The sequence below is a fragment of the Glarea lozoyensis genome (assembly GCF_000409485.1).
Source record: "Glarea lozoyensis ATCC 20868 chromosome Unknown GLAREA10, whole genome shotgun sequence".
Taxonomy (NCBI): Eukaryota; Fungi; Ascomycota; class Leotiomycetes; order Helotiales; family Helotiaceae; genus Glarea; species Glarea lozoyensis.
The window spans coordinates 132,159-158,424 of NW_007360984.1; the positions used below are offsets into that span (position 1 = coordinate 132,159).

General features: G+C 44.7%; 7 protein-coding genes across 7 annotated transcripts; 3 read left to right on the plus strand and 4 right to left on the minus strand.

The window, feature by feature from the left end:
* Positions 1–472: 472 nt before the first annotated feature.
* On the minus strand, positions 473–2,071 carry GLAREA_05043 (Acyl-CoA N-acyltransferases (Nat); the record flags this gene model as incomplete). The annotated part of the gene is made up of 1 exon (XM_008078333.1): positions 473–2,071. The coding sequence occupies one exon, from the start codon at positions 2,069–2,071 to the stop codon at positions 473–475; it is 1,599 nt and encodes a 532-aa protein (XP_008076524.1).
* Positions 2,072–3,260: 1,189 nt separating this feature from the next.
* On the plus strand, positions 3,261–4,347 carry GLAREA_05044 (Galactose mutarotase-like protein; the record flags this gene model as incomplete). Its single annotated transcript, XM_008078334.1, has 2 exons — positions 3,261–3,790; positions 3,840–4,347. 2 exons carry the CDS (start codon positions 3,261–3,263, stop codon positions 4,345–4,347), a joined length of 1,038 nt encoding a protein of 345 aa, XP_008076525.1.
* A 704-nt stretch (positions 4,348–5,051) lies between these two features.
* GLAREA_05045 (Acyl-CoA dehydrogenase NM) lies at positions 5,052–6,892 on the plus strand (the record flags this gene model as incomplete). The annotated part of the gene is made up of 4 exons (XM_008078335.1): positions 5,052–5,166; positions 5,219–5,544; positions 5,601–6,348; positions 6,399–6,892. The coding sequence occupies 4 exons, from the start codon at positions 5,052–5,054 to the stop codon at positions 6,890–6,892; spliced, it is 1,683 nt and encodes a 560-aa protein (XP_008076526.1).
* Positions 6,893–14,892: 8,000 nt separating this feature from the next.
* GLAREA_05046 (GroEL equatorial) lies at positions 14,893–16,721 on the minus strand (the record flags this gene model as incomplete). The annotated part of the gene is made up of 4 exons (XM_008078336.1): positions 14,893–16,031; positions 16,079–16,400; positions 16,450–16,616; positions 16,676–16,721. 4 exons carry the CDS (start codon positions 16,719–16,721, stop codon positions 14,893–14,895), a joined length of 1,674 nt encoding a protein of 557 aa, XP_008076527.1.
* A 1,502-nt stretch (positions 16,722–18,223) lies between these two features.
* On the plus strand, positions 18,224–19,446 carry GLAREA_05047 (uncharacterized protein; the record flags this gene model as incomplete). Its single annotated transcript, XM_008078337.1, has 5 exons — positions 18,224–18,441; positions 18,504–18,684; positions 18,739–18,911; positions 18,962–19,356; positions 19,415–19,446. The coding sequence occupies 5 exons, from the start codon at positions 18,224–18,226 to the stop codon at positions 19,444–19,446; spliced, it is 999 nt and encodes a 332-aa protein (XP_008076528.1).
* A 475-nt stretch (positions 19,447–19,921) lies between these two features.
* Positions 19,922–21,404, minus strand: GLAREA_05048 (Zn-dependent exopeptidase; the record flags this gene model as incomplete). The annotated part of the gene is made up of 7 exons (XM_008078338.1): positions 19,922–19,960; positions 20,012–20,056; positions 20,103–20,167; positions 20,225–20,650; positions 20,747–20,919; positions 20,972–21,135; positions 21,186–21,404. The coding sequence occupies 7 exons, from the start codon at positions 21,402–21,404 to the stop codon at positions 19,922–19,924; spliced, it is 1,131 nt and encodes a 376-aa protein (XP_008076529.1).
* Positions 21,405–22,222: 818 nt separating this feature from the next.
* On the minus strand, positions 22,223–25,648 carry GLAREA_05049 (uncharacterized protein; the record flags this gene model as incomplete). The annotated part of the gene is made up of 1 exon (XM_008078339.1): positions 22,223–25,648. One exon carries the CDS (start codon positions 25,646–25,648, stop codon positions 22,223–22,225), a length of 3,426 nt encoding a protein of 1,141 aa, XP_008076530.1.
* Between the last annotated feature and the right edge of the window lie 618 nt (positions 25,649–26,266).

Here is a 26,266-nt window from a genome sequence, read left to right on the forward strand (position 1 = left end):
GAGTTCGATGTGAAGTTGCTGTGGTGAGGTGTTTAGGAGAGAGTATTATCTATCGCTAATTAGACGGAGTTCTCTTGGGATTTTTGACGCACGATCTTGACAATATTACTGCTCTACTGTTGATTGAAGACGAAACTTTGTTAGATTCTTAAGAAAAGAGATGCGACTATGGATTACAAGAATTCGTGAGATACTTAGAGGTGTATATGTGTAGGTAGATTGTTCATATGGCCTTAAAGCATACTAAAATGTGCTTTTGCTGACTATGTATACAGATATGTTATATCTAAATTGGGTTTTACCTGTAATGACAAATCTTGTGAGTCTTACTATCGGGACCTTCTTCGTATGAGCATAGTCAGTAGCAGTCCGGTGCGGTCGATTCATTTTGCGTTTCGCGGCCTCTTGCACTCTTGAGTGAGCTTTGGAGCACCGGTGTATTGAAAATTATTGGAATTCGCGCTCGAGCCTTTCAACCACCATCACCAAACCCATTCCTCCTTCCCCGCAGCTCTCTCGTACCCTCATGCCTCAGCTGCCTCCCAACCTCCCCATCCTCAGCCTCACTATCTCCATCATCACCTTGATACCTTTGCCTCTCCCCCATCCCCTCCCCTTCCTCCTCATCAATCAACATATCCAACTCATCGCCCATCCCCTCACCCTCCGTACCACCCCCCCTTTCCCCATCTTTATGTCTATCCAACAACGCCTGAAAACTCTCCTCTTGTTGATAACTATTCTCATGATGATGATACGTCCCTAAATCATGTCTCACATCGTCCATTAGCTGCGGATCCATCATCTGCGGATCAATCGGCATATAGGCATCACGGCTCATTTTCGCAATCGGGGCCTGAGTCTGATGGGGTTCATGATAAGTTCTTCGTTGAGATGGCGGCAGGGCGCGATTGAGGACTTGCGGGGAGACGGAGCCCTGACCTGCTTTGAAGGTAGGACTAGGAACGGGGTCAGGAACAGGAGGAGGAGGACGATTCACGAGAGGTTCAGCTGGGCGAACGGGCGGGGTCTTGCCCAACTCTTTACATTTAGTACAATTGCGGATGACCAGACTAACAGTCTCCTTGATCCTGACCCAATGATATTTCTCCGCGATGGTCGCCGTCGTCTTGTTGATGCCCCCGTGCTGCAACACGTGTACGTTGCGCGCGATCTCGTACTGGCGTTGGGGGTCCGAGATGACTTCTTTGTCTTTCAGCATCAGCTTGTCGGATTCGGGAATCAGCTTATAGTGCGTCGCTGCGCTTCGGAGCCTGCTTTTTTCTGCCCGATCAGCACCTGCAGGATATTTGCCGTATTTGAGGTAGAATTTAATCTTGTCGAAGCGCTCTTCACTCACAAAGTCCTCGCCCTCGGGGCCTAGATCGCGACCATATATGATGGCGTCTACAAGTTGTCCTGGGTAACTTTTCAGATTTCCAGCTCCCTTGACTCGTCCGATGCGTTTAAATCCGAGAGCGTCCCAGATTCGACATGATGCTACGTTGGTCTCGTAGACGAGGTTGAATACGCTGTAGACGTAGCCGAGTTTTGGTGCCCATTCAATGTATTGTTCCCCCAGTAGGCGGCCGACTCCTTTGTTTCGTGCGGCTTCTGTGACGAGGAATCCAGCATTACAAACATGAGATGAACGTCCTGGGTAGTTGGGTTTGATGTAGAAACTTCCAAGACATTGTGTGGCCCAGTCCTGGTCAGCGGATATCTCATCTGCACTCTCGATGTTTCCAAGGATCATCACTGCTCCGAAGTTTTGGAACCAGTAAGATGCAAATTTATCATCAGGAAGACCATTCATCATTGGGTAGGTATCACCAAGCTCGATTTCCTTCTTGAATTGGTCACTGAGGTATAGCAAAAGTGATGATGGGACTTGATGCCGGGAAGAGAAAGGCACTATGGTTGCAATAGTAACTCGATCTCGGAGTGTGACTTGTCTGGGCACGATATCAAATGGAAGACTGGGATGGTCTTCCTGGGGATCTGGAAATGGCGATGCTCCAGACACACGGTAAATAGGGGGAGCCGTTGGGTCATCTAGCATGGCTGGCATTTTGATCGCTTAAATAGGGGTAACTATGTTTGTCAGATGAATTTGCATTACGATTATGAGGTTGCAGTTGTGTTACCCCGCACCAAATATTTTGCTCTTTGTGATTACAACACTGATATATTCAGGCTCGCTTGATTGATAACAAATATTTGTTGCAAGCCCTAATCGATGCAACGTGAGGTGTATCTTCGTACCAGATGCAGAAGTGTAGAATGGGTTGAGATGAGATGTTCTGAGGTTGTGCTCAGAACTTCAATCGAACATCGTGGAATTCTAATTAAGCGAAGATGAACTCACGTGATTTAAGCATAAACTCTTGGAAACTGTTATCTTTCTGGCTAAAATTTTTGTATCGTTTATGATTCTGATCATCAAAACATCTGGTATTTTCTAAATGATTACCTGAGAGTCATAAAAGTTGACCTCACGTGCATCAACAATAACCTAACAACTCCCTTCCAGGATGTCAACAACAACCCCCATCTCACCCCCAGGATGTCATCCAAAAAGCACACCCTCATCTATATAACTCTTCTTTCCCTCCCATCCTTCTTCTTTCCTCTCCAGCTCTTCTTTGCCATCAGGCTGAGATCATGTGTAGTATCTGTTCTTACCACTTTGATCGGTGGTGCAGGTGGTTACGGCCATCCTCCCGATTACAATTTTTGTACCAAGGTGGTTGAAGCTCAGGTTTTCCCTGGGTTTCATCTTCCTACTGTGTTCTCAGACTTACACTACCTCTGAGTAACGCGAATTTTTGTTTGTGGCTTTTCGTTGCGGTTCCTGCTGGTGTAGGGCTGTGAGGAAGAGTTGGGTGAGATATATGGAGGAGTTTGGGCTGCGATGTTCGAATTATATGTCTTTTATTAGTACAAAGAAACTGTTTTGGTTATGAATTGCCTAGCACATATCATTAGCTGTAACAATTAGTATCGTAACCTCCAACCTGATTGGAGCGCAAAGCACTATCTTCAGCCTTACGTAGCCTTGCCCCGCCAACCGGGTTAAATAGTGACGATACTGACTCTGTTCACCCCACATCCCACTTCAGCCTGTTTATTATCTTCCCCTCTAATTCTTTCTTTTGTGACGACATTCTACGTATCAAATCTTCTTCAATTCGTATACAAAAGAAAGCAGCAGATATTCGAATTGAGAAGCCAGACGGACAAAGCAGAAGATACTCACAATGTCAACACCAGCGCCCTTTCAATTTCTCCCACTAGGAGCCATCATTCAAGCTTTCATAGTCGGAAAAACGAACATTGTACAAAGCTTCCCTAAGCAAGCAGATTACGTCGCCCACAACGGACCTTTCTTTGGCGAGACGATTGGACGTGTAGCGAATCGAGTCAAGAATGCGAAAATCGATTCCCTGAATAACAAATCCTACACCTTAGCTGCGAATAACGGGGTCAATCATTTACACGGTGGTGTGAAAGGATGGGGAAAGAGAATCTGGGATGGACCAAAGCCTGTTGGAGTAAAGAGCATTGAAGGATTGAGCGGAGAGCTTGAGGGTGGCGAGAGCGTGGAGTTTACACTTAAGAGTGAAGATGGAGATGAAGGATACCCGGGAACTGTTGAAGCTAGTGTTGTATACACTGCTGGAACGCAAAAGACGGAATCTGGAAAGACTGTCAATGTGCTAGGAATTGAGTATGTGGTTGAGTTAGTTGGTGAGGCTGAGGAGACGGCTGTTAATGTGACAAACCACTCGTAGGTCTTGCACGCACATTGCTGGGCGATGTTTGCTAACCCAGCGCAGATACTTTAACCTTTCAGGACAACCTACCATTGAGGGCACCGTGGTAACTCTCTGCTCAAATCAATATTTGCCAGTTGATGATGGTGGAATCCCAACTGGTGACCCAACCGCTTACAAAGGCGTGGAATCCAAGAAGGAATTCACATTAGGACCTGAGGAGCCGGATATTGATGACTGCTTCGTTGTTGATCCATCAACCGCTTCGAAGATTCCACTAGATACCCGCAAATCGCCATTGACGAAACTCGTCACTGCATACCACCCAGAGACCAAGATCCATCTCGAAGTGCTCAGCACCGAACCGGCATTCCAGTTCTACACTGGCAAGTACATCGATGTTGTGGAAGTCGAGGGACAGGCAGCGAGAGGGAAGCGATCGGGTTTCTGCGTTGAGCCTAGTCGATACGTGAACGCTGTCAACGAAGATAAATGGAGGGCACAGGTGTTGTTGAAAAAGGGCCAGACATATGCGAGTCGCGTCGTGTACCGTGGATGGAGCGATGAGTAGATAATCCTTGGCAGTCGGAAGCAAGATTTCGCATCTGAAATACATCTGCAAATGAATTGTCTTGCTCCAACAATGGTGGGTTCTTGTTATGCCGGTTGAGAGCTCATGCTTCCAAGTCTTGGAAGAATCTCATGTCGAAGTTCGCGAGTTGCAACAATGTAACTTACATCACATGACTTCCAAAGAGCCAAGCCGGACTAAGCTCGGGTGAACTTTGCTCACTCGTGTTCTCTAAACAGCCTCGGCATCTCCTGCATCGCATTCGGTGGTGACCCGAAACTCAAAGTCAGCGCGTCATTTCTCAGTGAGCATTTCACATGCAAATGTTCTTCATGCACTGCCATCTCAGCCAATGACTCTTCTTGCAATCGTAAAATACATCGGCACATGACAGACTGTGGAGATCCAGACTACGCTCCTGACAACAGCTGATTCAAACAAAATCCGGGGTTTGAGGGTTGATTTGGCGGGGCTGATGCGAGGAATGAGAGAGGTTTGCGAGCGGACGAGTGCATGTGAAAGCGTATGCGACCGAGCTACGAAGGTACATGTAACAAACAAGACAAGTCAGATTCATCTACCGAGCACGAACAAAACTACCTCGACCCCTTTGACCTTCTCAATCCAAGACTTGACCATTACATATTTCTTTGTTTTGTTTTCTAGACTGTGGCATAGATTGCGAGAGCTAAAACACAACCAACATGTCTAAATCATTTTCAGCAGCCGACGTTGCGTCGCATAACAAGCCAGATAATCTTTACATCATCGTAGATGAGGATGTTTACGATCTGACTACCTTTCAGGATGAGCATCCAGGTAAGCCTCTGAACATTCACGCTTCGAATGCCAATCGTGCTGACAATTCCAGGTGGAAAGAAGATCCTCACTCGGGTCGCCGGAAAGGACGCCAGCAAGCAATTCTGGAAATACCACAACGACGGCATCCTCAAGAAATACAAGGCGAAGCTCCAAGTTGGATCGCTGGACACAAAGAAATCTGCAGCACCACCAACGCCACCTGCGACTCCTCCACCAGCAGAGAAGAAAGAGGCTGTAAAGCCACAGGCGGAGAGTGGTACCGTTGTGCCAATGCCTTCGAAATCAGCAAAGGAGGTGGTTGATCACACACAGGAGGAGGCTCTAGATCCATACGGAGATTTGATTCCATTCGCGGATCCAAGTTGGTATCAAGGTGTATGTTACTTTCCACGCAATTGGATTGTTCTGGTGACTGACTGACAATTGTTTAGTTTCACTCACCATACTTCAACGAAAGCCATGCCGCCCTCCGAGAAGAAGTTCGCGATTGGGTATCAGAGAAGATCGAACCTTTCGTAGGCGAATGGGAAGAAGCACGAAAAGTCCCAGACGAAATCTACAAGGAAATGGGCACACGCGGATACCTCGCTGGATTAATGGGCATGCACTACCCAACCGAATATACAGACAACAGAATCAAGAGCGTGGCACCAGAGAAATGGGATCTATTCCACGAAATGCTGGTTACCGATGAATTATCTCGTGCTGGAAGTGGTGGGTTCGTATGGAACGTCATTGGAGGGTTCGGTATCGGATGTCCTCCACTGGTCAAGTTCGGAAAGAAGGAAGTCGTCAAGAGAGTTCTACCAGAGATCTTGAATGGTGATAAACGAATTTGTCTAGCAATCACCGAACCAGATGCTGGTTCCGATGTTGCAAACTTATCCTGCGAGGCCAAATTGACTCCAGATGGAAAACACTACATCGTCAACGGTGAGAAGAAATGGATCACAAACGGTGTCTGGTGCGACTACTTCTCTACCGCCGTCCGAACCGGAACTCCAGAAAGCGGTGCAGCAGGTGTAAGTATGCTCCTGATCGAACGCAGCATGGGCGGTGTTTCCACCCGCAAAATGGACTGTCAAGGTGTCTGGTCAAGTGGAACAACCTACATCACATTCGAAGACGTAAAAGTGCCGGTCGAAAACTTGATCGGGAAAGAGAACCAAGGATTCAAAGGTACATCCCCCCTCCCTTTCCCATCCAAACTCTACTAATAGTGTTTTCAGTCATCATGACAAACTTCAACCACGAACGCATCGGCATCATCATCCAATGCCTCCGCTTCTCCCGCGTCTGCTACGAAGAATCCATCAAATACGCGCACAAACGCCGCACCTTCGGCAAGAAACTCATCGAACACCCCGTCATCCGCCTCAAACTCGCACACATGGCGCGTCAAATCGAAGCCTCATACGCGTGGCTCGAGTCCCTCATCCACCAGATCTCCCACATGCCGGAGCAGCTCGCGATGTTGCGACTCGGTGGCCCGATCGCCGGTCTCAAGGCGCAGGCCACCGTGACGTTTGAGTTTTGCGCGAGGGAGGCGAGTCAGATTTTTGGGGGACTGAGTTATTCGAGGGGTGGACAGGGGGGGAAGGTTGAGCGCTTGTATAGGGATGTTAGGGCTTATGCTATTCCCGGGGGGAGCGAGGAGATTATGTTGGATTTGAGTATAAGGCAGAGTTTGAGGGTGGGGAAGGTTATGGGTATGAAGTTGTAGATGCATGGAGATGGTTAGAGGGGCGGGGGATTGTATATTATTGGAAAGAAAGATGAACTTCTGCGAGCGAGTCGGTTGCGGGTAATTGGGTATAAAGATAACGAGTAAAATAAACTCATCATACTCTTTAATTTTGAAATTTGCGATTTGATTTATACTATAAAAACGCACGTCTCTTCCCTTAACCACCATAAACCCTGTTCCTTCTCCAATCATCCCCTTCCGTTGCTACCATGTCCTCCACGGAAAGAATCAAGTACGCCACTTTAAAAATCCAACTTGACATTTCATTTCTGAGACTCGAACTGTAAAATTTCGGTAGTTACACCACTAATCTTCTGGGGCCTGAGCTCCTTGTACGTCAAAATCATTTTCCGTTTCCAATTCATCTAACAACATATCGATCTCGCGTCCTTTATTATAGCCATCCCTCCGACAAAGCTGGCGACACTAAGCTGTCAAGCGAATATAGTTTTAACTACATGAAGTTTTTTTCTAAAAACATATCTGTAACGAGATTCATTTTCTTGTTACTTACTCTGATTCTGGTACGGTGTGTTGTGGTGTTGGGGCGTTGACGTTTGAGCGCCGTGGCTGTGTGGAAAGGGGAGGGGAATTGGATGTAGGGAAGGGGAATCGGTGGTGAGGTTCGTTTCGGTGATAATACTCGACATTAATCTGCCTAGATTAAAATTGGACTAAGAGAGAAGGATGGGCTCGTGAGAGTTTTAGATGTTCTGACTAGACCGATAAACACCCGTTGCTAAGTACTCCATTTAACACAGGGCGCGCGGTCGAATTTGCTTCTACGGTGTCAAGTGATGATGGCTTTGTATTCTACATTTGGATAATGGTATTAGAAGAACGAGATCCATGGGTTGTTTGCTATGATAGGTTCGGAAGCTGGGGTGTGTTATGAGAGGTTGAGGGTGTGATGGAGGGAGAGGTGTGGTGAGGACTTATCCCGGAGAAGTAAGTCAACACCCCTTTAAATGCATACCTTTTAAATTCATTTTCAGCTACGGGTAGAGAAGCGGAGTATATTCAGGTCCTTGGAAGTCGTCTCGTGGGTCTTCTGCCGGAGGATTTCTAAGCTTATAGATTGTGAATCTCTGATTGGGAGGTTCCGAGTAAGAGAATTAGGTACCTGCTGGGTTTTAGAAGGTGGTTTGTATTTATGAGGAAGGGTGAGGGGGATTCGGTGGTAAGTGGGGTTTCGGTGACAACATCCTATCCCGACTTACAAGTTGAGCGAGGATGGAAACATAGGAAGTTTAAAGAGAATTGTCCAATTCTCCTTACAATAATTTAGTTACACATTAACATCAATCTTCCAGTCGACGCAGTACATAAGCACATGTCTCCCCATATTCTTCAATTACACTCTAGTTTAAGGAAGATATCTGGGTGAAGTGATTAGGAATTTTATATTGGGTTTAGAACGTTACAAGTATCGTATATAATAAGTACTCTAATTTCTTACGTTTAAAATCATAGAATCTCTATTTGAAAAACCCCTTTCAAATTATCTATCTAGTATAGAAATAACTTAATTATACATTCTATCTAGAATAGGAAGTTATTGTAAAGGGCGTACTAGAGAATAAATATTTCTATGCGTTATTTGACAGTACGAGCGTTCTATTAATATTAAATGCACTGCTGAGTTTTTGGAAGGTGGTTTGATGTTACAGTAAGTAGTAAGGGGTAATTCGGCGGTGTGTTTACTTTCGGTAGTAGGTTCTTTTCTTTTCGTGAGACCGCCTTTCGGGGAGGTGAGAGGTATGTTGTTAATTAGTAATGTAAGGTTTAAATTGATAAGATTATTTATAGTTAACTTTAATTTAAGGTATAAACAGACAACTCCCGGCGAAATACATTCTGCAGAATATTTCTCCTACTAACTACTAAAAGAATTCTAGTTAAAGGCTATTGAGTTTTTACGTCGACCTTAGGTACTTTGGGATAACTCTGGCAGGAAATTATCGAGGAATTTGGATTTTTTGTATTAGCGGGGTATAGTATAAGAGAATGCCGGGTCTTCGAATATAACATTTTTTTCTACTCCGTTATATAACTCTACTATAACTATAACTTATATACTCTTTTAAAAAATGCGAACATTATCTTCTCTACCTATTCTCTAAATTCTGTTCTCTCTAAACACCCTTCTACCTCCCTAAAACTAAGTAATTATTACGTTAAATTGTTTTGTTACGCTCCCTAGTATAGACCATTAAGCGTCACAGTAAGATGTTAGAGTTTAAGGGATAGCATCTTACAATTTATTTAAATTGTTAGGTATTTTGAAACTAGACTTAGCTTTGCAGTTTTTTCTTATTAGGGTTCTATATTTAGAAAGAAGCTGATGTGACTCTTTCTGTACGTTTAGGGAGGAGGGTTTCGGCAGTAATTTTGATTTCGGTAACAATATCGTATTATACCGCGAAAAATTGGCGACGAATTTAACGTCTACATAGCGACTACCGAAAGTTTTACTTTGCTTAATACATTTAATGGTTTACAGAGTAGCGATGCCGTTGGTCTTGTATTCTACGAAGCTCGGAGGCCTATCATCCTGTCTAGGACTTACATGTAGGTTAATCAGCGTCGGATGTTCAATTCCATCTGGGTTGACCAAGATGTAAACTTGATCGAACATAAACGTCCCTGGGGTGCTATCAGTCGTAAAAAAGCACTCGCTCAGAGTTGCATTAGTCAAATCTTAGGAAGACTACCTATTACGAAACGCCTTTCTCCTGCTAGTAGCGTCCGAGTAGTTCAAGATATGAGATTTAGGTTTATACAAGCTGATTAGAATGGGTTGACTGGAAAAGCTGGATGGTCGACGCACCTAACAAAGATATGTTTTCAATATCTCTACACACACGGCTGGAACTCTTATCTTGGGGATAAGGACTGTTGGTAAGATGTCAAACTGGCGGGACGGAATGAGGAATGTTAACCCGAAAGACTATATTGCCACACCATCCATGCTTGAGCGTGCTGAAAGGGAACGTTGTGTGAGGGTTTTGAGGTTTGTTTAGATTGTTAAGAAGAACGGGAAGAAGGGGGGCAAGGAGAATAGGTAGGTGGCAAATTAAATAGAATGCGACGTATATATCGATATACTATTAGCTAAGCAAATAGTAACTAAAAACCCATCTAATTAAATAATAGTACCTTTCTACTTTGTCGTTTTATTCGTATACTATAATATTCCGTTATCTAGAAATATTAAAATAGTACTTACAAGAAGCACTACTTTATATTAAACGGATTAGAGAACATAAAACCTTTGTCGGAGAAAATTAAAAAACGTTTTAAGGAGAGCCGAATTAGTTTATTGGAAATCAGTAAATCTAACTTATAATAATAGTAATCTAATTCCTTTCCGGATGTAAGAAGATGTTATAAAAAAAGCAATTAATCTTACATTCTTATAAGAGAAAGCTAGAATATAAGGTTATATACTATAAAGTCAAGTCATCCTCCTCTATATCTACTTCCATAAACTCTCTCACTTTCTCACTTTCCCAAAACCTAGTAAAAGCTCAATTAAATCCCCTCTTTAACCTAAATAGCCGTTCCCCAGACACCGCAGAGTACATAAATTAAATGTATCTTAAAATACAATTTACAGCGGATAGGTCGGGCATCTTCTCGTGGTGGAAAGTGTTACAAACCTGCTACGAGCTTAATAATATTATCTGCGAGGGATGCAAACAAGAACATAAGGTGACAACTAGCTAGTCGAGATATACTTATTATTCTATTGCGTACCATTTACAGACAAATAAGGCTAGATTTTAAGTTTATATAAGAAGTAGGAATAAAATCGGGGTTGAATTTATTTTCGGCAATAACACTTCTTAATCCTCAACTTTACAGAATTTCAAATCTTGGGAAGATAGAAGAATTCGAAACTGTTTTAAATTGTGTTTAAAGTTTATTATAAACATAAATTTAGTTATCTAATCGAGAAGTCTTTTAGGACAGGACTATGGGTTTGGATGTCGGAATTTATTTGATAAGTTCTATTCGTTCTAATTTTAGATGTTGTAATTTAACAAGTAGTGTTAGAGAGCAAGGAGAGTATAGATGGCATTTAATAGGTTTAATCGAGGTGTGAGATTAATATAGCATGATAGAAAGAGGGTTCGGATGCAGACTTGCGGAAAAGGAGGTCAAGCTACCTTTTTGAAGTTATGCGTAAATAGGATTTTAGCATTTCAATAGTGCGATGTTAGGTTTAAGCCTGATGCAATGAAGCGCCATCGTATGGAACGTGTGTTCTAGAGATGAAAGATGACTGGTAAGAGAAGCTACTTGAAAAGACAAATATCAAAGTAAGGTTCCAGCTAACCCCTTTTCCCCCTGTTCAAAGAGAACATACAGCCCTCGACAAGACACTCAAAACAAAAAGAAACGATTGTTTAGAATGCGACGTACGGTATAGTCCAACAGATTATACTATTCTGGTCATCCGACGATAGGTAACAACACGAATGTGTTTTATTTTTGAATTGTCTTAAGACTTACGTATTTGTACACAAAAAAGTCTTGAAATAGACATGCCAGCACTAGCGATAGATTGCTTCTCTTGATGGAAAATAAAACCGACTGGTATACAGGTAGCAGTTTTTAATTAGCGAAACTTGGTAGAAATGATCCTACAGAAGAAAAAGACGAAGATGTCATAAAATTCTGGCCATTTGTCCTCCCAGAATCATTCCAATATATTAGACTGCGCACAAGGATTGATGATGATTTCCTTTACCTGGAAACCCTTTGGAATCGGTTCGGCGTTATTACCTGTCTCGGGAGGTCGAAAAGGTAGTTGAGTGTTATGCTGGCATTCGGTGACAAAGTCGCTTTCGGCAGCGAGTTGTGGCGAGTTTTAGACTCCGCAAATACCATACGCTTTTTTGAGCGGATGAACACATTCAATTGAGCAGATTCAACGTGTGAGATTTTCAGTGTTCCCGCAGTCATGAGTTATGACAGCTGAGCGACTAGTTCACGACTGCGTCTCGTGAATGGAATATGTGGCTTATGAAAGTTCTATACCTCCTTGAATGATATAATGTGTTCGAAGAGATTCTTGACTTGTAGGTCTTGGCTTATTTGGCGGGGTGCTGTTATTGTATAGCGTCCCTTTGTTGAACGACTTCTTCTGGTTTCTATAAGCATGTGTAAAATGAGAGTGGATTGTCAGAATGTAGGAAAGTAACAATTTCAAAAACCGAAGCAGCGACAATGTAAGTGGACTTTGATTTGTTAATTAATCTAAAGTGCATGGCCTTTCTGGGGGGAATTCTAGACTGATGGGCCATTTTGAACAGTTTCACATTAAATTTCTTCGATCCTCTGTTGAAGCAAAGTAGCTGTTGTGCAAAAAGTTTAGAATTTCGACGAAAGGTAGGCGCACATATAAATCTACAGCTTTTACATGAAGCTCTTATATCCCGAACCCTTTCTATATCATCCGGATAGGCGACTACACTTCAAAGGCGAGTAAAACTCATCTCCTCCTGATAGCAGCACTTACCTAAAAAAAAAACAAGTTTCTTTACTCCCTAGTATTTAAAAACCACTAAAGTATACTTTACATTATAACTACAAGAAGTCACACGCGCTGTATCATTCTTTCTGGTCTTCTTAGAAAATGTTCACAAAGCTACCGTACAGATAGATACATTCATCTCACCAGATCACAGTGTCAAAGACGCAATTAATTATCGCCAATTAAGCTCAAGCTTTCATATTGAGAAGTTTAAGCGAAATGAGCAGAATCGGTGACAGTTGAGAAACCGGCAGCAAAGTTACTCACCACACGATATCAAGAATCTCACGACTTTGTCATTCTCGCAGCAACGAGAAAGACCTTGTATACTCCTCGGATTTTGACTTTACCTCCCCAAATAAGCTTGAAGTACTAGCTAGTCAATTCCACAAAGCAGTGGGACTCATGGCTTACCAGGAGTAGGTTGAGATTCAGGTCACGTTTCCGAGCCAGTATTTAAGAAATAGTGTACTAGAAAAGAGGGGTTACCTCAAATGCTAAATTTGAGAGGGATATCAGGATTTGTTGTTTGTTGGAGCAGATCCATTCCTGAATCACTAGCTACTTGATCATTTTATATATTTTTGGTATCAATTTCTAACTAATATAGTTAAGTCCCCATTACGAAAGTACACAAGATTGATTACATCCCTAGTCAAAAGATCAATTTTGATACTTAATCAAAGCTAGAAAATCCTCTAATTGCTTGTTCTACTTGCTTCTCCAAACAGAGGCGGTTTATAATTCGAGGACCACTCAGTAGCTGAATGTCATTTGTCACAATTCAGCTCTTCCAAGAAATACTTCCTGATGGTTGTACTCTTCCAAAAATCTATCGTCTTCAAAATTCTCAGTGTTGAACACAGTCTTTTCTAATTACGAAGTAGTTCATGTCACACAGTAGTCGTGAGAATAGCCTAACCAGATAAATTTCCTCTGACTACTACTACCTTGGCAAACTTTGTCACAATCATCCGACATAAGCCCAACACAAGCCGGAGATATGCAATTTAAGGAAACCACTAGTAAACTGTAGTTGAACTAGTAGTCGAATAGATCATCAAGTTGCAAGGAATTGGGAACCAATCAATATCCTCCACACAGAAGACATTCTATAACTAACGGCAGCTATCCCAAACCAAATCAAAAATTTACCATAATCAACCAATACAACAATCGAACACCACATAAAACCTCGACAATTGTCCAGCCAATCTTCAATAGTGACCAACCAAGAATTGTTCGAAGATCTAATCATTCAGACGGAGAACCTAGCTCAACACATGCTTGTCCACGACATGGTTTTGACATTTTCATTTCACAACAAAGGTTAAAGAACCTGTATTCATAGCGTAGGCATAGCACGAGAGAAGATTAGCAATGCTTTCAGTCTTAGGTAATGCGATAAAAAAGCGAAACTCGGTGACAATTATAATTCCGGCAGCAAACTTGAGTTCAAACTCAAGAATTCCCGTTTCGGGGAAGATTTGTGGTCGGACAATGGCGTTTTATGTACCTGAGATTCTAGCAGTTCATACGTCAGGCATGGAAAAAGCATCGTTCCTCGAGGCAGAACCCATCAGCTTTTTGGCGAAAAAGTAGACACAATGATCATCATCTTGACCTCCGCGGTTGAGATATAATATAGCACCCATCACCCAGTTAAGTGGGGAGTCTGCTGTGAACACTTACAGTGGGTGGACATAAGTCTACGCACCCCTATATAACTTACACTAAAACACGTACACTTTACCCTTAAATCGTTATATATATAACCTTTTACGTTTTGCCTAAGACTTAGGCGTATGGTTATTTATTACTTAAACATTAATTCTATCTCTTTAGAATTATAAAATTCGTACTCCTTTTACTAGTAAAATCTCTTCGAAAAGTAGGTACGTAGAAACATCGATTTTACTATAGCGAAATAAGCGAAATATCGGGGGTCGACCTATATCTTTATATATCGGCGGATATAGTAGGTAAAAAAGGCTCAAATTTAAAAATATATAAGTTTAAGTAGTTGTTATTCTAGTTATCTAAGGAATAGTAATTTAGCCTATTGTGGTCGTTGTAATAGTTATCTCAAAAGGGGGTCTTTTGGGTTATTTGGTGGGGTTTGAGGGGTGTGCGTAGACTTGTGTCCACGCATTGTAGGTAATTCCTGCCAGATGAGTAGACGTCTTTGGCATACAACTCCCAAATTTCGAAAAATTGCCAAGAACAAATTGAGTTTACACAACTTCAAAATCATTGCCATCAGGGCAAGCTAAATTCGCGAACACTGGAATATGACTTGGTATCTATCTTCATCTCATGTATAATATCATACATACCACACAATGCGCTTGCTTTTGGCTGTACCTCTACACGAAAAGATTATCTACCATTCGCCGTCGATAAAATGCTTTTTCTTCATCACTCATTACATCTTTCACCTTCTTGGCATGCCCCTTCCTCTGCCCCTCAACGCCCTCTGTGCTGCTCCCGGAGGTAGACCCCGCTGTGGAGCTTGAGGCTGGGCACTCTCTTCATTTCGAATTGTCTCGTCAACGCTGAGGATCAGACAGCTTGCCTCTGTGGCTGCTTGAATAGCGTTGACCTTGACCAAAGCTGGTTCCCAAACAAATGCCTCGAAATTATCACGAACGCCCTCGTTCACGAAATCAACACCAGCCCAGACATTGCCCTTTCGGTGCTCAACACGAAGCTTGTTGAGGATATCAGTTGCATCAAAACCGGCGTTGTCGCAAAGTTGGCGAGGAATAATCTCTAAAGCTTTGGCGAACGATTTGATGATGGCTTGCTGTTTATGTGGGACATTCTTGTCGGCGTAACGGTGGAGATATGCTGAGACTTCCATCTCACAGGCACCACCACCTGCAACAACGGTGTTGTTCTTGATTGAGCGCTTGACAATCATGATAGCATCGTGTAGGGAGCGCTCAACTTCAGCAATAAATTGCTCGGCACCACCACGAAGGACAAGAGTACATGTCTTGGCTTCTGGGCAATCCTCGAAGAAATTGAAACGCTCGCCTCCAATCTGTCGCTCCTCAAATAGACCACAGGTTCCGAGATGCTCTGGGTGAATGTCGGAACATGTAGACTGGATGGAACCCCCGGTAGCTTGGATGACTCTTTCGAGGTCATCAGACGAGACACGGCCAGCGCAGAAAATATCGCGGTCGGCGAAATATTGAGTAGCCAAATCTCCAATTGGTAGTTTCGACAGAACCACCTTGGCACCAGTCTTGTAAAGAGCCTCCATCTTGTTGTATATAATTTGCCATTCCGCATCGACGATCGCCTGGTATTCAGACACCTGCTCAACACGGACTTCTGCATTATCCTTTTCTGACTTAAGCTCGAGCTCAACATTTAGACAGACGATCTTGGGGTTCTTGAAGGTTTTAGGCTGTTGCTCGAACCCGGCGTATGAGAAGGTCTTCTTGAAGGCGACACCATTTACGAATAGAGAGTCGGTAAGAGAGCCTCCAGGAATCTTCTTGATGCCGATCAGGTTCGCATTGAGGTCGTCTTGGTCGAGGGAAAGAACAGCATCCACAACCACTAGCAAATGTTAGCATGCGTGATGCACTGAAAGTTGTAAAACTCACTCTTCGTAAAGAAAGCTGTATTTCTCTTGATCAATTTGCTGCTCATTGCAGTACCAGCCAGTTTGCTCAACGTCTCCCTCTTGTTACCCTCACTTGTGTTGACAGCAATTTCCTTAATCTTGTTCACTGCCATGGTTGAAGCTCTCCGTAACCCTTTAATAATAGTCTGCGAGCTAACACCCTGCTCAACATGTTCTTTGATCTCCTTCAGAATTTCACCAGCAAGTACAACCACCGATGTCGTACCGTCTCCAACTTCTGCGTCTTGCGATCGTGCGATGTCTGTGAGAATTCGAGCGGCAGGGTGCACAATATCGAGTAGCTAAAATGATCAGCTCAGATCTTACTCCGTCCTCCATAAGCTTTCTCACCTTCATGACAGTCGCACCATCGTTGGTTATTGTCTGCCGGCCATTTTCATCTACAAGTAATAAATCTCCACCATAAGGTCCTAATGTGCTTCGTATCGTGTCTTGGACAGCTAAACAGGCGTTGATATTTGAAACTATTTGACCTTTGCCCTGTGAAGAATCGGTCCCTAGACGTATACATTGTTAGTGTTGTGCTATTTATTTTTGGAGCTATGGACTTTCATACCTTCCTTCAACACAATAATAGTCGGGGTCTGGCCACCGAAAGACATTTTGCAGTGGTGCTGGCGTTGATGCGATGATTCAAGATTCTTCGCAGCTGTCTTGACTTTAAGTTCTACGTCTAGAAACGGAGTGTGAGATAATATCGGTCGTGGGGGAGCTTGATACCGTAAGGCTGCTGCCGAGCAAGAAACTTTGAAAGATTTCGCGTCGCGAACTGCTCAAGTGGTCGAGTGGATGCCCGTACAGCCGTGCACGTGCCGTTCCTCGAATGCCTTTGCCTTCCACATTGTCAACTCTCATCCCAACACAATAGCAATAAAATCAAACAAGCCCTCACCGGCCTCCAAGCAGGACCAGCCTGCGGTATATTAGGTGGCAAAGTGGCGGAGTATAACGTTCATCACTCCTTATTCCTACCAGAAGATGATTCATGTCTTCAACTCCCTTTCAACTCCATTGCTTACCAGATCATAGAGACAGAGACAAAGTGAAGCCAGACAGCTAGGAAGCCAGCGAAAGATATTGAGTTAGCCATTATTGGCAGCAAACCGAGACAATGAGCAATGTCTCTGGAAGTATCCGCTGGGATATTTGGCTTCATTCATCTCAGGATCGACCGTATGGTTTGAGCAAGACCGAATGAACGCTGCTGTTGCGCATTGTTAACTTCCACAACCTTGGGATAGCAGAGTTCGGCTATCCAAATGGCTATCCAGATGAGTCCAAACGCTCTAAGAGCGAGAAGTTAGAAGTCTCGCAGAAGATGTCGATGAACACATCGCTGGAGCCCCAATCAGCCTCATTTGCCTGTGCCCTCTGGTCTGCTGTATCCCATTGCAATCAGTCACGAAACCTTGGTCATGCTGGATTAGGAAATCTTGCTTGGCCAAGAACCTGATTGAGGTTTGATAAATTACGGCTATTTGGACATTTACACCAGCCTTCTGTCATGCAGTCTTTTGCGGAATGTCTATCAGTCTCTGATTTTACCAAGCACGTGGGCAGACTTTTCATATGCGCTACCAAGAGATCAAAATGTTGTACAACCGACTTTCTCTCTTCTCATCCTATTGTAAAGATTCAAAAATAGAATGTGATCTTCCAATCACATAGAAGTGGCGAATGAGAACTCCTTATCAATTCCAGTGCCGACCACTACCTTTAATATTCTCTGGCCAATACGAGAGACTGCCAACAGGTGGTGATCAATTAAAGATTTATCATATCAGAAAACCCAAGGTTACATGACTATTCGGCAGTTGGATAATTGGACATCATTTTATCTCGCTAATTCATCCACGTTTTGTGGGGTAATCTGGCTAAGAAAACATGCCTTGTGTATTAGAGACATTCGGCGGCATGGCATGTATGGATAAACAGAGGTTAAACATTACAGCAATGGCTATCCTAGACGGCGGTAGTTACTGCAAGGTAAGCGGGTCATTGGTATGGGGTAATTTTGATATTAATACTCGAGGGCAGACGCTGTAAATGTGTTCTGAATATCTTCATCTTCACTTGAACCGAATTACATCATCAACCGTACACCATGAAGTGGTACTCTGCTCTTGCGATCGCTGGGACAACCCAAGCCGCTCTTCGATTTGGATGCTCGACTGTATCAATTCAACGCCTTGATCCTTTGGTCGAACCTGGACAAGTTCCATCAGCTCACGTTCATCAAATCGTCGGTGGAAATGCATTCAAGCCAAACATGACAGGAGATATTGGGGAGCAAGGCACCTGTACGACATGTACATTTACAGAGTATGTCGACGTCCTTACTCCGACATTGCTCCATACGCTCCTTGAAACTAATACTGCAACAGGGACTTTTCAAATTATTGGACCGCAGCCATGTACTTCAAGCATTCCAATGGCACATATAAGAAGGTGCCTATCATGCAAAACGCTGCACTTCCCAACGGAATCAACGGTGGGATGACCGTGTATTACACCCAACAGGATTTCAACTCCAATGGAAACCAGAAGATCACATCTTTCAAGCCTGTCAGTGAGGACCTTAAAAGTTGAACAGTTTGTGTTCTTACTAATTCCTACTAGGGCTTCCGTATGACTGTTGGAAACCCAACAATAGACAACTCCAACGCAGCGAAAGGACGTGCAGGTCTTCGCTTCGTCTGCCTCACGGACAAGAATACCAGATTCCCAGAGCTTCCTGATTTCCCCACGAAGCCCTGCAAAGGTGGAATCATGACTGTCCATCACTTTCCTGCGTTAGTCAACTTCCTTCCTACTTACATGGATAAACACTAACATATTTCAGATGCTGGGATGGCAAGAACCTCGACAGCCCCAACCATCAAGATCACATGTATTCAACCACCAAAGATGCTTTCTCACCCGCCGGACCATGTCCTGCTTCTCACCCAGTCCGCATGCCTCAACTCGCATACGAGACTCTTTGGGACACAGCAAAGTTCGCCAACATGTGGCCAACAGACGGCTCGAACCCATTCGTTCTCAGCTATGGTGACAAGCAGGGTTATGGCACCCACGCCGATTACGTTTTCGGCTGGAAGGGTGATTCTCTACAAAGAGCTATGGATAGCTCTTGCATGTTCCAAGCTTGTGAGAATGGAAAGCCACTTAAGTCCCAGAACGTGGCTGCGATGAACAAGTGCACTGTCAAGTCGTTTGTCAACGAGGATATTGATTCTTGTAAGTTAAATTCCTCTCATATATCGCTGAGAGTCTGAAGCTAATCGTCTCTTCTCAGGGCTTCCAAGACTCCCTGGTCAAGCTATGTAATTGACCAAGCCGCCGAGCTGGAGTATGTCTGTTATGTTGCGAAGGATGTAAACTAGATATGAGTAAGGGTGGTTTGATTTTCTGAGTGAGCACTCGAGATACCGACAGTGATACTTCAATTTGTTACTCTACCAATATATCCTGTCAAAGACTCTCGACGAACATTTACAATGCAGCTGGCATCTTTGTGCCTTGACTTGCTCCAGATACTTAGTTCTTGAACCTGCCAGACATACTGCTATTCAACCTCGATCAATGATGTCAATCTATATTGATCTCTAAGCTTCATTTCAACCGACAACCGGACCTGACATGAATAATAGTCTCACAATAACCATGAACACAACATAGCACTTTCAACAAACGCATGCTCAATTTATTTGGTTTGATTTGAATTGTCACTTTCACTATCAAGACATCTTCTCCTCGCAATTTTTGTTATCTTTTCGCACCCCTTCGTCGTTTGAAGGTTGGTTCAAAGATACGAAGCTTCCACCAAGAATCCAACTGTGAACTTGAGATACAGTCAGCGCAATCCTCTCAGCCCAAATAAAGGTAGACTTACTTTTGAATGTCGAAGTACAGCAGTGAAATCAATCGTCGACAAAGCCTACCCCCATCAGCATTTCCCTGTCTACGGCGTGAAATGAACTTACATCCTGCGGACTATGAATATACGGACTCGACGTCTTAATAACCTCATCACAGACATAACTCGCCGCTATCACCCACATCATTAGCAAACATCCTCGCACCAAGAACAAAAGCATAAACTCACGAAACCCATTAGAAAAAGCACTAGCATGATCACTACACCCATACCCACACTTATCCGTCGTATAGGCTCCCCCCGCATACCCCACCACCACCTTCCGCACAAACCCCGTCAACCCGGCATCCGCATAATCCGTATACACGCTCACCTTGCCGCTCGGACTATACCCCGTCATATCCTGGGCCACCATGGCGAGCACATTCTTCCCAGCGGAGGCATAGTTAGCGAAGACGGCGGCGGAACCGAGGAGGCCGCCTTCTTCGCCGGCGTAGAAGTGGAATTCGAGCGTGTTTTTGGGGGCGAAGCGGGAGAGTGAGAGGATTCGAAGGGCTTCGAGGAGCGTGCAGGTGCCGGAGGCGTTGTCGTCGGCGCCGGGGCCGCGGGCGGTGGAGGAGCCGCCGGTGGAGTCGTAGTGGGCGCCTACTATTACTGTTGTATTTTGTTAGTTTGGGGTGTATTGGGTGTATTGGGTGTATTGGGTTTGGGTGATGGAAATAAAAAGGAGGGGGAGGGGGTGTAGTTTACCGAGATTTGGACTCGTGCCAGGGATTTTCACAATGATAGAAGGTTGGTTGAAGGAGTGCGTGAAGGTTGACACGACGATCGCGGGGTTGGAAGCTGTAAGGTTCTTAGCTAGGGCGAGGAGGTAGGTTCCTGCTTGGGTGCCAGTTGTAGAGCGATAATAGCGGTTGTAGAAACTGTAGTTGTCAGAATACAATTCAGGGTAACAAAGAGGATGAGGGGATGTACGTTGTTAAAGCTGTCATCCAGGTTTTCGGGCCAGTGGTAGTGAGTTGGGCGATTAAAGGATTTGCCTGGGTTTGGTGCGAAATAGCTGATGGGTAAGTTATTGCGCGAGATTCGAGGGTTGAGACTTCTTGGGGGGTGGAGAGGCGTGCGAGGGTTGTTTCGTTCTGACGGAGGTTAGTTGATGAACACTTTCAATCTGTGATAGGAAACTTACTTTGATATCCGTGATATCAATGAAATGTATATCCTTAGCCACGTAATCCGTGATTTTCTGCTCTTCCGTCACCCAGGTCCCGGGATCCAACTCTGAAGTTTTGATGAGTCTCAGCTCATCATTCGCTCCTTGGCCGAAATAAGGACGGACTTGAGGTGGCACTGCAGCTACGAGCGATGCAGACGCAAGGAAAAGCGGTAACACGAATGTAGAAAGCATGACGGAAAAGATAGATCCTTTCTTGCAACGACCAACTCAATTCATGCTAAATCGAAGGAGGAATAGAAACCCTATATATCCCACACACAAGCCGCTGGACCTTCCATATCAACCCAATAATCTACATCATCGACTTCCTCAGCCCAATACCTTCTACATTGGGAAAGACCTGAAAGTCAATACCGAGGCAGGTCTATGTCGTGCATGACAGGTTCAAGAAAAGAAAGAAGCTTCTCTTGCGTCCTGCCTATTACCGATGCGGCGAACCAATTAAATGGGTTTGATGAAGGACTGCCGAAAACGCCAAGGGGAACGGTACTTGGCGGGTACGTCGATTGGTGGTGCGTGGAGAATACCCAGGAGGAGCTGCGATAAGCTAGAGGTGGTGGCGAGCGAAGGATGGGGTGAAATGGGGTCGCCGGGTTTTTGCCACGATCTAATCCTTAGGGTTTGTAGGTCAAATTATTAATAGGAGGCTTCGGCTTACGGCTTAGTTAAGAGTTGGGCATAATTGGCGTCTTTTACGATTATGAGCTTGAAGGAATACACTTAAACGTTTCAATTCTATTGTAAGATACATTCTACACTAAACCCCTAGCGAGTCCTTAGAGAGAAAGCTATTTTAAAAACAAGAGCTAGCAAATTCCTGAGCTATACAACGCAACAGCAATATCATGTGTCCACGAAAAAAACTAATACCCCCCTCAAATCCTGTCAATTCAATACCAAATACCCATAATCCTACAATAAACACCTCCATTCCATGACGACAAGAGATCTCCCCGATTCTGTGGTGACCAAACACCCATCCACAAGATCTACGAACCCTCTTCGCTCCCCGCTGTCCCTGTCCCCTCTTCACTTCCCGGAGTTCCAATCTTCACAGCCGACGCATAATCCGTGATATCTGGCGTTTCACGACCGCGCATATGAGGAGATGTCGGTTTGTCCAAAATCAAGACGAGCGCCTTCTTCTTTCCCGACTCTGTAAGAGTTTTTTCGATCTTGCTTTGGCTGTTCTCGTGCTTCTTCTTGATTGGCGTGGCGGGACTATCCTTCTTGGCAACCTCTTTACCTTTTCCTTTTTGTTCTTGTATTTCATCTTCGCAATCTTCCCAATCACTCTCGTGTGACATTTCACTACCTGAATTTTGTACAAATTTGAGCCCTTTGGCCTCCTTCTTATATCCTTGAGCTTTGCCGTTCGACTCTGCCTTGCCGTTCGACTCTGGCTGAAGAGCTGAGGTTTGCTGCGTGGTTGCTGAATTCTTTTCAAGCTGGCTTGGACCACCATTTGTTGTACTCGAACTACCATTGCTCGTGCTCAGCTTGTTCACAGGTTTGCGTCTGATCGGTGTTGATGCGTTTTGGTTTGATCTTTTACTCTGTTTCGTGGGTGTTGTAACCTCGCCAGAGGTGTTAAGTTTAGGGACGCCTTGCATATTGGCCAATTGTGAGCTTTCAACACCCAAGGCAACATCCTTTGTCGTTGCTGTCAATCCTGCCTGCGCAGTGGCTGGATGAGTTCCAGTTTTGGGTTTTGGTGAGCTCTGTGTCTCCAAAGTGTCTTGTGTCTGTTTGTCAAGCGGGGGCGTGCCCGTACTAGCTTCCGCTGGCAAAGGCCATTCATCTGGCTCAATATTCTCTTTCACATTTACTACCTTCAATTTTGCGGCATACAAATCCTCAAGCCCTCTCATGTGTGGCAAAATCGGTCGATTTAACTCCATCATCGGCTTTGGCTGGACCAATTCCTCTACCTTCTTCGACCCCTCGACATTCTTTGACTGACCGATAGTGTTTTGCTCTTCGGCTGTACTTCCAAGACTTTGATCACTCGCAGGCTTGGGAACACTGTAATACTGACAAATGGCTTTTTTGCACTTGTGGCATAAAATTGTACCGCACATGGGACATTTGAGAGGAGCTTTCCAGGGAATGCTGCTGTGGCCAGGTGCGAAATCCAGGGTTCCCTCACAAGTTCCGCCACCCTCAACTCTCTCCCAGTGGCATTGATGACGGCATGTCATTTGATTGAATTTGAATCCATCCTTCTTACAATCGGGGAGGGATGGAGCGGTGAGACCCCGTCTGGAGGAAGTTTGCTGCAAATTTTCCAGCTGGACAGGAACGATATCTTGCGGCGGTACGTGCTTGCCGGAACTGATCTCGGGAGCTTTAGTCCTGGGTACCGCGGTTGATTGTTCGATCACTGGTTCGGCAGTTTCTGGCGGAGGAGCACTAAAAAGCGCATTCTTGTATGAGGTTTGGATTTTGGTGAAGTCTGTTGGCGGTTCAGCCCTCTTTGGGAAAACAGGTGCGGGTGCGTTTGGCTTCACAACAGGTTTTCTCTCTGCTGGTGGGATTTCTACCCACGGCTCTTGGGTTTGAGGCCATGTGACCGGAGGTAGGGTTGGAAAGTCTTCTTTCTTAAAGATAGCAGGAGGAGCAGTGTTCTCAGTCGTGGAAGCTTTATGAGTTGGAGTGCCGGGCTTTTTTCCAACAGATGAATTCGCTTTGGAGGTATCAGGAGTAGCGATCTCAGTCGTGGAAGCTTTGTGAGTTGGAGTGCCGGGTTCTACTCCAACAGGTGTATTCGCTGTGGATATAGTAGGAGTTGCGACCTTAGTCTTGGCAGCTCGGTGGCTTGGAGTGCTGGACCCTTGTTCAAAAGGGGTATTTGCTTTTGAGGTCGTAGGAGAAGCAGTGCTCTTAGCCTCGGCAGCTCGGTTTGGTGGAGTACCGCACTGTTTTCCATGAGATGAATCCACTTTAAGGGTAGTGGGAGGGGCAATGATCTCAGTGGTGGAAGCTGGGTGGGATCGAGTAGCCGACTCTTTCCCAGGAGCTGAGTCCGCCTTTAAGATAGTAGCAGAGGCAGTGCCATCGAAATCGATAGCGGGAGCTAGTTGAGGTGGAGTAACACGCTCTTTCTCGTGAGGTGAGCACGCTTTGATGGTAGCAGGAGAGGCAGTGTCATCGGTAGCGGCAGCTGGCTGGGTCGTATCACTGCACTTCTTTCCGTGAGGTGAATCCGCTCTATGTTCGAGATTTGTAGAAACAGCTGAAGACGCCGGTTGGGAATCCTCCTTTTGCTTTGTACTTGTAGAACCACCCAACGACATGCGCTGAGGAGAATCAGCCTTAAGTCCTTGACTTGGAGCCGAAGAGCTGTGCTGAAGAGAACCCGTTTTGCATTCCAAACTTGTAGGAACAGCTGGAGTCGGATGTTGAGTTGATTCCTCTCGATGTTCCAGCTTTGTAAAAACAGCTGAAGACACGTGTTGAAGATCCTCTGCTTTATGTTCTCCATCTGTAGAAACAGCTGAAGAAGCGTGCTGAGAACGATCCACCGTCTGTTCCAGAATTTTAGAAACAGCCGACGACGTGAGCAAAGGAGAACCAGACGTGAGACGCAACTTTCGGCTGGGAGTCTTTACTTCGTGGTCGGGGTTGCTGGCGACATCTGAATGAACTACTGACACGACTTCGATCATGTCATCTTTGATCTCCAAACGTAGATCGATAGCTAGCAATGTTCTGTTTCCATTCTCCTGAGTCGGTCTTACTTCTGCGGTCTCTCTTTCGGCTTCATCCTCTGCTTCTTCTTCGTCGGTTTCCTGTTGAAACGAGTCACTCATCTCCTCTGTATTTTGTTCCTCTGCAGCCTGCTTGCCCAATTCTCGCCTGTTCCTCTCACCATCAGCTTCCTCAAAACTCCGTGCAACAGCACGCTCCCGCTCCGCCAACCTAGCACTCAACTCTTTCTTCTCCCCTTCAAGCTTCTCCTCAAACACCCTATCCCTCTCAACCTTCCCGCAATGAAAAGCATACATCTTATCAAACGCATCTTTATACTCAACATCATCACCCAACTGATTATCCTCCAACGTCTTCTTCAAAAACCTCAACATCTCACAACTCTCATGATGTTCAACACGTAGATCGTCCATCTCCTTCGCGCGTTTGACCAGCTGCTCCGTGCGCGCGTCAAGTTGAACCTGAAGCTGCTTCATGCCGGAAAAGAGCGTGGCGTCGAGTTTGCGGCGTCGCTCGATCTCGAGGTTGCGTTTGTTGACGAGCGCGATCTCTGCGCGGAGGGCTTCGTCTTCTGCTTTCTTTTTCGCGGCGTTCAGACGCGCTTTGATGGCGGCGATTTCTTCGTCGAAGGAAATCATGGCGGGAAGTGATGGGATTGGGATGGAGTCGAAATAGGCGTCGATTTGCGATCGATCTACGTCCATACTTGACGAGTGTATTCAGAAACTTTGAGGAATCGATCTTGTAGATTTTTTGAAAACGATGATGTAAACGTGGATTATTTTGGAAAATTGGGAAGGAGCGTCCTAGATGTACCTACCGCGTTACTATTGTCTTCGTTATCGTACGAGATTTTCGCGAAGATCGACCTCGAGCCAGGACTTCACCTTCAGTTTTCCCTATTGTTCCCGACTTTCAGATTGAACACATTCAACTGATCCCGGTATCCGAGAGATGCTCAATAGCTCGCAAATTTTACAATAGAAAGAAACCCTGTTCGACACGCAGACTTTCAAAGTCCCAAGTCATGACACGCCCGCGCTGTGATGGAGTATCAACTCATGGCTGACAATCTCAAATCGCAAAAGAGATAATAGACGAGGGGACTTTTTATGCATAAGATATTGATGCTGGTACGATTCCCAAGTTTAGAGTTGAAGATATCCTAGCTGATCGATTTGATCAACGGGACGCTTAAACTTCCTCACAGCAGCTGCAAACAAATGTTATAATTCGCAAGACGAGTACAAGAGTCAACCAGGAAGATATAGTTATCTCAAGAGAACCAAAAACAAAGATAATCCTCAACTTGTTACTCCACA